The sequence below is a fragment of the Macaca fascicularis genome, chromosome 16, assembly GCF_037993035.2.
Source record: "Macaca fascicularis isolate 582-1 chromosome 16, T2T-MFA8v1.1".
Lineage (NCBI taxonomy): Eukaryota > Metazoa > Chordata > Mammalia > Primates > Cercopithecidae > Macaca > Macaca fascicularis.
The window spans coordinates 11929479-11942481 of NC_088390.1; the positions used below are offsets into that span (position 1 = coordinate 11929479).

Genomic DNA, 13003 nt, shown 5'->3' on the forward strand with positions numbered 1-13003 from the left:
TAGTAAGCTGACTTTAGCAATTTATTGAAACAATATGCTACCAACTGGTAAAGTTTTTAATTTAGTATATAATGCTATTTATGTATGCATACCCAAGCATACATGAAAAAGAAAAGCTTTGTAATCACTGTGTTAGGCAGGGTTCTCTAGAGGGATAGAACTAATAGGATAGATGGATATATGAAATGGAGTTTATTAAGGAGTATTGACTCCTACCATTGCAAGATAAAGCTCCACAATAAGCTATCTGCAAGCTGAGGATCAAGGAAGCCAGTCCGTGTCCCAACACCTCAAAAGTAGGGAAGCTGACAGTGCAGCCTTCAGTCTGTGGCCAAAGGCCTGAGAGCCCCTGGAAAACAACTGGTGTAAGTCCAAGAGTCCAAAAGCTGAAGAACTTGGAGTCTGATGTTAGAGGGCAGAAAGCATCCAGCACAGGACAAAGATGAAGACCAGTAGACTCAGCAAAAGTGGCTTCTCCCACCTTCTCCTGCCTGCTTTATTCTAGCTATTCTAGCGGTGCTGGCAGCTGATTAGATGGTGCCTACCCAGATTGAGGCTGGGTCTGCCTCTCCCGGTCCACTGACTCAAGTGTTAATCTCCTTTGGCAACACCCTCACAGACACACCCAGGAACAATACTTTGCATCCTTCAATCCAATCAAGTTGACACTTCATGTTAATCATCACAGTCACCCTGAGAAATGTCAAAATGATATTTAACACAATTCAACATCTATTCCTTGTTAAAACTCTCAGTCAAGTAGGAATAAAGTAGTATTTGAATACTTCGCTAGCAGATGGAAATCAATCCCAATCCAGGAGCAAAACCTTCTATCTAATGATAGAACCCAAGAGGTACTGCCATTAACACAGACAAAGTGCGATGACAACCCCCTTCAATACTATAATTTAAAAATGTGTCCTAGATTTCTAGACAATGAAATAATGAATTAAAAAATCTTAATCATATAAATGTTGTGAAATATCAAACATAATATTATTCATGGATGATATAAAAAATAAAACAAATAAAAGGGAAAGTTAAGGATTCATTGCAAAATAAATTTTAAAATGCAATAGCTTTCCTAATATCCACAATAGCCAGTTAGAAAATATATCTTCAAAATAACAACCAAAACATATAGTACAAATAAGTGTAAAGAAATTTGTTGAAACTGTGAAGAAAACTACATATCCTTATTGAAGGATGTTTTAAAAGATGTGAATAAACAGATGTACTTTGTGTACTGGGAGATCCAATTTTATAAGGACACTATTTCTCCAATTTACTTAAAAGTAAAATACTACTCTAACTGAACTCCAATTTGATTTTTGGCATATTTGTCTCTACTGTTATTAAAAGTTCTTATCATTTAACCATTATTAAAGATCCAATAACCTACGTGTTCAACAATAAAAAGTTAGCCAAATAAATTATGTATATCCAGATGGAAGAAAAGTATGCATTGGTTATTTTAAATTATATTTCCAAAAGTAATTGATAAGAAAAACTTTAAGATTTTATTTTCAGTAAAAAAGTAGGTTCGAAATTAGTATAGTGATTGATATGTATATTTGTATACATATATGTGTGTGTGTGTGTGTATATATATACACACAGAGAGAGAGAGAGAGAGAATAATAGAGACACATAAAAAAGAAAGCTACTGAATGAATCACACCAGGATGTAATATTTTATCTCTAATTTTTTGTATTTTTAGTAGAGACGGGGTTTCACCATGCTGGCCAGGCTGGTGTCGAACTCCTGACTTTGTGATTCACCTGCCTGGGCCTCCCAAAGTGCTCAGATTACAGGTGTCAGCCACTGTGCCCGGCCAGTAACATCTTTTTTAATTATTTAACTTTTATTTTAAGTTCAGGGTACATGTGCAAGTTTCTGATAGAGATAAACTTGTGTCATGAAGGTTTGTTGTACAGATTATTTCATCACCCAAGTACCAGGACCCAACACTGGTGCGAGATTGTATTTCATTGTGGTTTTGATTTGCATTTCTCTAATGATTAGCTATGTTGAGCTTTCTTTCATATGTTTGTTAGCCACATGAATGTCTTCTTTTAAGAAGTGTCTGTTCATGTCCTTTGTCCACTTTTTAATGAGGTTGTTTTTTTCTTGTAAATTTAAGTTCCTTACAGTTGCTGGATATTAGACTTTTGTCAGATCCAAGCTTGCAAAAACTTTCTCCTATTCTGTAGGTTCTCTGTTCACCCTGCTGATGGTTTTCTTTGCTGTGCAGAAGCTCTTTAGTTTAATTAGATCTCATTTGTCCGTTTTTGCTTTGGTTGCGATTGCTTTTGGTATCTTTGGCATGAAATCCTTGCTAATTCCTATGTCCAGAATGGTATTGCCTAGGTTGTCTTCTTGGGTTTTTATAATTTTGGGTTTTACGTTTAAGTCTTTAATCCATCTTGAGTTAATTTTTGTATATGTTGTAAGGAAGGGGTCCAGTTTAAATCTTCTGCATATGGCTAGCCAGTTACCTCAGCACTGTTTATCGAATAGAGAGTCATTTCCCCATTACTTGTTTTTGTCAGGTTTGTTGAAGATCAAATGGTTGTGGGTGTGTGGTCTTATATTTCTGAGTTCTCTATTCTGTTCCATTGGTCTGGTCTATGTGTCTGTTTTTGTACCAGTGACATAAACAAAATTTTAAAAGAGATTTGCAACACATATGCAAAAACAGTAAATATTCTCTATGTATGAAAAGCTCTCGTGAGGTGTACTGGGAATCTCTCATTTGTTCTACTCCCCTCCTCTTATTGCCCCCAACCCAGTTACACTTTGCCCTTCCCAACTCTGTTCTTTCCCTAACCTGGGAGACTTGATTTGCGTGAATTGTTTCAATGGACTGCCTTTGCCCTCTAGCTTTTTGTGACCTTTGAACGCTGAGTACCAGAAGATCATAGGAAGGAGAAAGAGAGTGAGATCCTGGTAGTCATTTCTTCGGCCTCCACCTGCCCTCCGTTAACAGTTACAGATCCTGTAGCCCTCCTTCACCAGAGGGCTCGCTGTCTCTCTCTCCAGGTTCTGCTAACCCCTCCTCTCCCTTGTCTCCTCAAGCCCAGAGTGGAAATGGAACCACCCCAGCTCCACTCACCCTAACATTACTAGCCCAGAGTAATGTACTATCGCGTAGGTCTCTTCAATCTACACTTTCATAAATAGTTCCTTTAGTTAACTTTCCTCAAAAGAGCTGGTATGTTGTATCATCATTTTGCCTGCAGAAACCCTAACAATTATAGTAATCAAAAAGAAAAATAGCCCAGTAGAAATGTAGGCAAAGGACAAGAACAAACAACTCACAAAATAAAAACTCCAAATAGTTTATCAACATGGAAGAAAGTTTAGCATCACTAGTAAATACACATATGTAGGCATAACATGCATATGTTAATTAAACCAGTGTTGTGATCTTATTTTTAATCTATTTTTTTATTTAAATAATATTTGCCAGTGCTGAAAGGATGGGAGTTTATATATGTGATGATTGGGATTGAAATTTCTGAGAAATAATAATTATTTTTACTAATAATTTTTAAAATTGAATAATTATTGAATAAATCAAATAATTATTAAATAATTTAATAATTATTAATGATAATTTGTACAAAGGATATTAAAAATGTTTTTACCCTTTGACCCGGCAAATCCACTTCCGAGAAGATTGTCATAAGTAACTAAAATGTTCACAAAGATTTATATAGAATAATGTTCAGCAAAGCATTATCTGTGAGGTAAACTCCGGGAAATGACTTACATTTTCAAAATTAGATAAATTGTAGATAAAGTGTGGATTGTCCATATACAGACTTTCAAAAACTCCTGCTCTAGACGAACTAGTGACCTTCTCTCACACCTCTTTTTAAAACTACTCCTAAGTTCTGCCTACACTAGCTACAAAATATATCCCAAATCCAATCACTTCTCACCATCTCGCCTGCAAAAAGCCTGGACCAAGCCACCTTCAGTTCCTCACCTAGATGACTAAGCAGCCTCCTGAATCTCTCGTTCCTCATCCACCCTCCCCTGCCACAGTGTGTCCACACTGCAACAGGCACATCTGAGAGCATAAGCCACAGCATTCCATTCCCTGCCGAAAACACTCCAGTGGTTTCCCAGTGAAACTGGAGTAAAATCCATACCTCTCATACTCCTCCCCATGGCCTCCGGAGCCTCTGGCGGTCTGGTCCTGACTGCCTCTCAGCCATCCTCTTCACCACTCTCTGGACCGTCCGCCCCACTGTACGTCACAGCCAAGCTTGCTTCTGCCACAGGCCTTTACACTCGTTTGCTTAGCAGCCTGGAACAGTCTTCCTGCAGTCTGTAGAGCTGGCCGTTTCCCATCATTGAGATCCCAGTGAAATGTAGCTTCTTGAGGAGGCCTTCCCAGAGGAAGAGACCTTCCTAGCTAACGTGGCATCATCACGTTCCAAGAATTCTCTGTCATGAGCCGTCGTGTTTGTTTTTCTCCGTATTCAGAATATCAAAGATGTATCTCTTTGTTGCCTGTCTCCCCCACCTGAATGAGCAAAAGGACTTTGCCTTTCTTGTATCCCCGTCACTCAAACTGAATGCCTAACGCATACTAAATAATATTTGTCCAATGATGACTGCACACATGTTGATTCATTCATTTAATCACTCAGCAAAGACTTTTTGAGTGCCCTTCCCAGGCCAGGCACCGCTCTGGGTACATGTGATACATCCATGAAGGAAGATCCTTGCCTCTCTGAAGCTTATACTCTAGCAGAAGTAAGGGGTGAGAGACAATAAATACAACTTCAAAGTGACTTATATAATGTAGTAGAGCATGACAGATGCTGTGGGGAACAAAGAAAAATGTGGAGTAGAGTAGGAGAAGCACCAAGGCTGGGCATCTGGAGAGGATGGGTGGGAGGAGGCAGAGGTGGTAGGCCATCTTAGGAAGGAGGCATTTGAGAAAAACTTGGAGAAGAACAAATGCATCAGGCAGATATTTGGGGAAGAGCAGCCACACGGCTAGAACAATAGTCCTAAGACAGAAGTGGAGTGGAGCCCAGAGCGCCTGTGCCTAATAATTTCTGCCTTCTGAGAAATGTTTCTCCCAGGCTGGGAATTGGCTCACTCCTGTAATCCCAGCACTTTGGGAGGCCCACGTGGGTGGATCAGTTGAGCTCAGGAGTTCAAGATCAGCCTGACCAACATAGTGAAACCCTGTCTCTACTACTATACAAAAACTAGCCAGGTGTGGTGGCAGGTGCCTGTAATCCCAACTACTCAGGAGGCTGAGGCAGGAGAATCGACTGAACCTGGGAGGTGGAGGGTGCAGTGAGCCGAGATCACGCCACTGCACTCCAGCCTGGGTGACAGTGTGAGACTCCATCTCAAAAATTAAAAAATAAAAATAAAAAAAGTTTCTTCCAGTCTTGTGTTTCTATTAGCGCCACACTGCTATATCTGCCTGCTCCATGCAAATCGGCTTGAGGGCCCATGCTTAACCAAACAAGATCTTTACCCAGGGCTTTTTAAAATTTTGACTTGCGTTGGAGAAAAAGTCTCTTTCCTTTGTCTTTCCATCCAATCACTCAACACATATTTTGACAAGCATTTACTACATAATTTCTTATGTTCTAGGCACTGGGGCTTCCATGGTTAACAGGATAAATGGGGGTCCCTGCTCTCATGAAGAGGAGGGATATAGTAAGTCAACAAGGAAAAACTGAAAATCGTTTCAGGTTCTCTGAAGGAAATAATCATGGCTCTAGGATGGGAAATGATTAAGAAGGGGAGGTTGGTAGGTAGAGTCTTACAGGGTGGGGGTCATTTGAATTGAGGTTTTGTTGTTGTTGTTGTTGTTGTTGTTGTTGTTGTTGTTGTTTTTTGAGATGGAGTTTCATTCTTGTCACCCAGGCTGGAGTGCCATGGCATGATCTTGGCTCACTGCAACCTCCGCCTCCCGAGTTCAAATGATTCTCCTGCCTCAGCCTCCTGCCTCAGAGTAGCTGGGGTTACAGGCGCCTACCGTCACACCCAGCTAATCTTTGTATTTTTAGTACAGAGGGGGTTTTCACCATATTGGCCAGGCTGATCTCGAACTCCCGACCTCAGGTGATCCCCCCGCCTCAGTCTCCCGAAGTACTGGGACTACAGGCATGAGCCACCAGGCCCGGCCAGAATTGAGATCTGGATGGATGCAGAGGTGTCAGCCACGCAAATGGCTTAGGAGGAAGTGTTCCAGGCGGGGACCTGAGGTAGCAATGAGCTTGGCAAGTCAATACACTGAAAGAAGGTGATCACGGCTACAGCCTAGTGAGAAAAGGAGAAAATGGGCCACAGCCAGAGAGTTAGAACATGTGCCTTCCAACATGAAGAAACTAGGGTGTAAAAAAGCAACCCACACACAGGGAGACAGGGAAGAAAGAGAAAGTCCACGGAGCCCTGCCGACAACGTTCAGAATGGGATTCCACTCATCATACTGCCAGCTCCGCGCCTGCCCTCACCAGATACTTGAGTGAGAAAATCCCCCTCTGTACTTCATCTAGGGTTTCTGTCACTAAAACCAAAAGAGTCATGATTAATTTATAGATATATATGAATATGAAAAAGACTGGAAGGAGTTACTGTACATGGAAACATTGACAGTGATGTATCTGGGTTATAAAATTCATTTTCGTCTCTGTACATTGCTTAACTCAGGCTGTTTTAAAATCGTGGCTTTCTTTGGTTACATTTGTATTTTCTCACTTTGCCCTCTGTCACCTCAGGGGGCCGTGATGACAGATGTGCTGATATCCCTCTCACACCTGCCCGCCTCCCTGCCCTCACAGGTGTGTTGTAACCAAATGTGACAGCCATTGCAAGAGTGAATGAAGCATCTGCCACAGTACTTCCATTCAGAGCTAGAAATAATTCCCTTTGTTTGTGGATCAAGAGCACCTCAAATTAATTTGGCACAAGGATCTAATTTTTGACATCAAGATTTCCCCCCACTGACAAAGTCAGCACCATAAGCAAATGGTTTCACAGCATTTTAGGAGCCTCCAGCTACACTGGGGCTCCACTGCCCTCATGGGAAGTGATAGGGAGCGGGACGTGGGAGTCTGCAGTGCGTCTTTCACCGGTATTTCTTTCACCTGGCGGACAGCCTAATGCTTAGCCGTCTGACCCATGGCCAGGGGGTCCCTCACATGGCAAAGTTGTTTATGTGGGCAGATCCCCTTGTGGCTCTTGTCCAATCCATGTCCAGTTTATGCCTGCCTGACCATCACTCTGAGCTGGAAGCTCGGTCTAGCACCCGGAGAAAACCCAGCCTGGAGCAGCCCCCTCACTCTTCAGATGGAAGGCGCAAATGCAGTACACCACCACAATGGGAAACACATTCAAAGATTTTTACTTACAGATCCTGGGCAGGGAGAACGCAGTGCGTTGGGAGGGTAGTGCTCTGACCCTGGGTCACGAGAGGTAGGAATGAAGAGTGAGGCAGAGAGAAAGAGAAGCGCATGGCAGCCGGCGGTATATATAAGAAATATGTATAAGAAAGTGTATATATATTATATATATATGAAAGTGTGTGTATACATATAAAAGAAAGGATGTATATATATAAAAAAGTATATATAAGAAATATATTTTTCATATTTAATATAAGATATATCTTATGTTAATGTATAAGTATATATAAGAAAGTAGGATGTGGGTCACTTTGGGTTTTCGGCAAATGCCTGAATGGTGGCAGGAAAGCAGGGAGCCCCGTCTGCTAGGCAGGAGAGATCCAAATACTCTGGCTACTGGCTTGAGCCATTTGGGTGTGGTATAGAACTGGAAACTGTGTCCAGGGTAACTGAGCCCTGCTTCTGGTATGAGAAAGTTAAACCTATATTCAAAACGGATGCGCAAGCAACAGAAAATTAGAATTCCCTACACCTGGTTGTAGGCTTCTCATTGAATGTCATAGCAGGCCTGAAATCAACTTCATATGCATTTATGACACCATTTTATGTACAGAGTAGTGAGTTCTCCTGCCCCCAATTTACAGATGAAGGTGGCAAGGTCTGGAAGGTTTAAGTGATTTGCCACGATCAACTCTTTCAGTCACGTCTTTCTGGAACAAGCGAAACTCTGGGCGAAGGACAAACCCAGGACCAGGCAGAGCAGCTGACTCACAGGTTGTGCCTTGCTTTCTGTCTGAATTATTTCTTGGCAGAAAATGCTGTTTTGCTATCAGGACAGTCAAGTGTAGTTAGAACAAGCTCATGGAACAAAGCAGTTTAATTAAGGAAAAAAAAAATTACTTGGGTTACAGTTCTATTCTCTTCAATCCGAGATGGAAATTAATTTATAATAACCTTATCTTTTATTCATAGCATGCTGCATATTTCAGAGTATGTCGGCATCCTTATATTTCTCAGTTGAATGTGAAATAATTGTGTGTTTCTAATGGGCTGCGAGTCAGTTAAAGTGCTGAAAGAACATAGCTGAGTCTTGGCTAACCATTCAGAGAAGTCTAAAGCCACTGGGTAGTAGCTTTGGCTTCCTTTTGATGAGTCAAGATATTTAAAATTCAGAGGGCTGCTGCAGGCTTCAAAGCAGCCCTTTCAAACTGATCACTCCACAAGCTAACTCCATCAGTGGCAGAGGACAAAGAAAGCCCATTCATGTTCCCCTAACGACCTCCTTCTCTTTTCCCAGACCAATCTGACGGAGTTGAAGTCATTTGGCTCTCCGCCTCTGGCCGTCAGCAATGTCAGCTCCGCGGTGATGGTGCTGATGGCCCCCGGGGGTAGGGTGCCCAAGGACCGGAGCTGGAAGGCTGCTAAGGTCACCATGGCCAAAGTGGATGGCTTCCTGGACTCGCTAATAAACTTCAACAAAGAGAACATTCACGAGAACTGCCTCAAAGCCATCAGGCCGTACCTGCAAGACCCCGAGTTCAATCCCGAGTTTGTGGCCACCAAATCCTATGCGGCTGCAGGCCTCTGCTCTTGGATTATCAATATTGTGAGGTTTTATGAGGTGTTCTGTGACGTGGAACCCAAGCGCCAGGCACTGAGCAAAGCCACCGCGGACCTCACAGCTGCCCAGGAGAAGCTGGCCGCCATCAAAGCCAAGATCGCTGTGAGTGACCCCAGAGCCCCTCAACCTGCTAGTCCGCCTCCAATGCAAACAACACCCTTCGGTCACCACCTAACACCTAACGTTCTGGTTTTTAAAGAGAAGTGGGAACACCACATTTTCATGCAAAAATCTCATTTTTCAGTAGAGGCAACTTTTTACATTTCTTTCTCAAACACTGTATAGGCCACACAAGACAGTTCCACCAGACCGCTGGCTCACAAGCTGTGGGCCTAAAAGGTTTTCTCCTTTTCTGCTGAGGAAAGAAAAGATGACAGATGGATGTGTATAGTAGAGGAATCATATTCATGGAGCCCACTGTCAATTTATTGACCCCCAATGAATTTAATATTTTTTGCACATTCGACGTTAAAGAACAAAAGGTTACAATTTTGAGACCTTCTCTATTTCTCCTTGGAAATGTAGGTTTTAGCCACCTTACTTCACCTTTTTAACCTATTCCTTTCAGTTCTAGCCAACTATCTACCTGTCTCACTCTCAGTAGCATAGATGTGTGGAAATTTGTCAGCGATCTGCATTGTTTTGTGGAAGTTCTTTAAAGCAAGTTATATACTGTGACTTAGTGGGTGGCCCTTTGTCCATAAATATAAAACTGTGAAGGTCATTAGCTTTTATAAACTCATGTAGATATTGTTATTATGTCTGCTTCCCCCAGGATTTGGAGATGGGGATGGCGATCTTGGAATCACACCTATTTGGGGAGATTTTCCTAGTAAACATGAAATAATTGAAAGGATCAGAATCCATTTTTTTTTTTTTTTTTAATCTATAGAGGCAGGGTCTCCCAATGTTGCCCAGGTTGGTCTTGAACTCCTGGGCTCAGGTGATCCTCCCGCCTCAGCCTCCCAAAGTGCTGGGATTACAGATATGAGCCACTGAGCCCAGCCCCAGAATCCAGCTTTAAAGAGTTGATTTAAGTGAAAAACTGGGAATGGCCATTCGGAAAACATGAACTCCAAAGAGAGAGAGTGAGTGCTCAAAGGAAAAAGTTAAGATGTTCCTTATATAGGCAGAAAACAAAGCAATTTAGTAGGATTATAACATTTTCTATAATAGGCTGGTTTATGAGTTACAACAATTTAATTAATTAGTTTTCTGTACAGCTTGTTTCATTTCCTTTTTGATTTACAAGAGTGTATTTAACCTTCCATCTTAGGGGAGTCTTTGTGTGAGAAAGGTAAGAGGGAGGTTAATCTACAACAAAAATTAGCAATGAAGCTGGAAGGAGTCTTCCCTTTAGTCATTCAGAATGTTTTACAAAACAATGTAGGTAAGGAAAAAGGCCAATCTATAATCACAGAAAAAAGGTTACAACTGCCTACGTTATAGCTGCCTGTGCTATGACTCCAGACCTCTAATCACGTTACCTTAAGGCTCAAAATATTTTAAAGTTCCATCAGCTTAGATCTTGAATTACTTACTTTCATACCCTTGAACTTCACCTTTCCCATAAAAATTTGTACTAATAAAGTAACAGGTAGAAATCAGAATTCTGGAGGATAGTATAGCAGCTAAAAATCCATCCTTCCACATACCTTATTTCCAATCCAAGCTGTGATATTGACTGATCGTGTGATCTTTAGAAAGATTTCCAAAATGCCCAAAGCTTAAGAATGGACACAGTAATAATACCTGCTTCATTGACTATTGTGAGGATTAAAGGATGTGATGTGTATAAATCATGAGACTAGAGCCCAGCCCGTGATGAAGGGAGCAGCAGGAGCCGCCACCACTACTGAGAGCGTGACTTTAACTGTTCAACCACTACTGCTCCATTCGACAGCATGTGCCGTCTACCACATGCACATCCAACCTCATGCATGGACTCAACCACGGCTGTGATCAAGTTCAATCCAAAAAATGTTCTGGATCTTTAATTTCTATGTGTGCATTCTAGGCACATAAGATTCTGGCTACAAATTTGTCATGAGGGTAAGGAGGATTTTACAAGTTGTGAAAGGTAGGATTGTAGACATGCCATATGCCTCATGCAACATGGGTTTATTGACCGTTAGATTAAAATCTCTAGGAAAAAGCTCTAGATCAAAGATCCTTGAGACCAATCTCTCTATTTAAAAAGATACTTTGGGCCGGGTGCGGTGGCTCACGCCTGTAATCTCAGCAGTTTGGGAGGCTGAGGCAGGCGGATCACAAGGTCAGGAGATCGAGACCATCCTGGCTAACATGGTGAAACCCTGTCTCTACTAAAAATACAAAAATACAAAAAAAAAAAAATTAGCCAGGCATGGTGGCGGGCGCCTGTAGTCCCAGCTTTTACGGAGGCTGAGGCAGGAGAACAGCATGAACCCAGGAGGCAGAGCTTGCAGTGGGCTGAGATCAGGCCACTGCACTCCAGCCTGGGTGACAGAGCGAGATCCCGTCTCAAACAAACTAACAAAAAAAGATACTTTGGCAAAGCAACTCACCTCCTCTCAATATGCTTGTTTCATAATTCACATGTTCATGGACTAGTTTACTTAAAACAGATGATAATCACCATAACAATGGCTCCCTTCAAAGAATATCACATGCAAGACACCGTCACATCCCCACTCCTGAATTTTTTTTTTTTTTTAAAGAAGGGGTCTTGCTATGTTGCCCAGGCTGGTCTTGAACTCCTGGCCTCAAGTGAACTTCTTGCCATGGCCTCCCAAAGAGCTAGGATTACAGGCAGATTACAGGTATAAGCCACCATGTCCAGCCCATATTCCTGCTTGTTGGGAGGAAAAGATTTCCCAATAATTTTTATATTTTTCAGTCTCTTCCAGAAAAGCATAACAAGAACCGCATTTTCAAAGACTCTTGACTCAAGTTATTTTAACCAAAGGAACAGTTGGTGCAAAGAGAATGTTTTCAAAATGTTTATACCTTTTCAGTAGCCAACATTCACATGATGGGCCCACTCAACCTGCGGAAGCAATAAGAATATTTTAAAAATCCTTGGCTACCTTTGGAAGGCACTTCTTTTCTGCCAAAATATTTTCTGAAAAAAAAAAAATGTATTCTTGCTTTTAACAACATCCTCTCCATCCTCCACTTAGACACATTCCCGTCAACATCCCAGGAATGTGAGCACTTCTTGCTAATAGCACAGGAGATGGGTTAACACCCATCCCTAACCTGGAGACCCACCCAGGGCAAGAAGATTCTTTCCTATATGCTGTGAGGCCATTCCCAGCCTAGTCCAATCTCACATACACACACCCAAGTCTTACTTTTCGGATTTTAGGATAATTCCAAGTAAAGAATTTTATATTCATAATACAGAAAGTGGGGGGGAAAGCATATTTCAAGACAGATTTCAGTTTGATTACTGTATGTAGGACATGATATAGTTTGGATATTTGTTCCTGCCCAAATCTCACATTGTATTGTAATCCCCAGTGCCAGAGATGAGGCCTGGTGGGAGGCCTTTGTGTCGTCAGGAGTTTCCTTCATAGCTTGGTACTGTCTTTATGACAGTGAGTGAGTTCTTGTGATATCTGGTCATTTAAAAGTACGTGGCACCTGCCCCACCAACTCCCTCTTGCTCCTGCTCTGGCCATGTGATGTGCCTGCTCCTGCTTTGCCTTCCACCATGAGTAAAAGCTCCCTGAGGCCTCCCCAGAGGAGGATGCCAGCACTATGCCTCCTATACAGCCTGCAGAATCATAAGCCCATGAAATCTCTTTTTTCATAAATTACCCAGTCTCAGGTATTTCTTTATAGCAATGCAAGAACAGCCTAATACAGAACGGAAATACGTAAAAATGTTAACAGTGGTGGTTATCCCTGGGTGATGAGTTTTGGATGGTTGTTTTGTCTCATCTATATTTTCTTTTGTTCTATAGTGAAGATATATTAATGTTATGATTTATAAAAATAATAGTAAG

The 13003-nt window shown here is 41.7% G+C and overlaps 1 protein-coding gene across 2 annotated transcripts in view; it reads left to right on the top strand.

Annotated features, from left to right (window-relative positions):
- DNAH9 (dynein axonemal heavy chain 9) overlaps window positions 1-13003 on the top strand; it is a 374175-nt gene that overhangs the window by 256039 nt on the left and 105133 nt on the right. For both annotated transcript variants that reach the window (XM_005582917.5, XM_065532787.2), the window contains one exon: window positions 8688-9113. In XM_005582917.5, the coding sequence (XP_005582974.3) occupies window positions 8688-9113 (426 nt within the window). The remainder of the gene's footprint in view (window positions 1-8687; window positions 9114-13003) is intronic.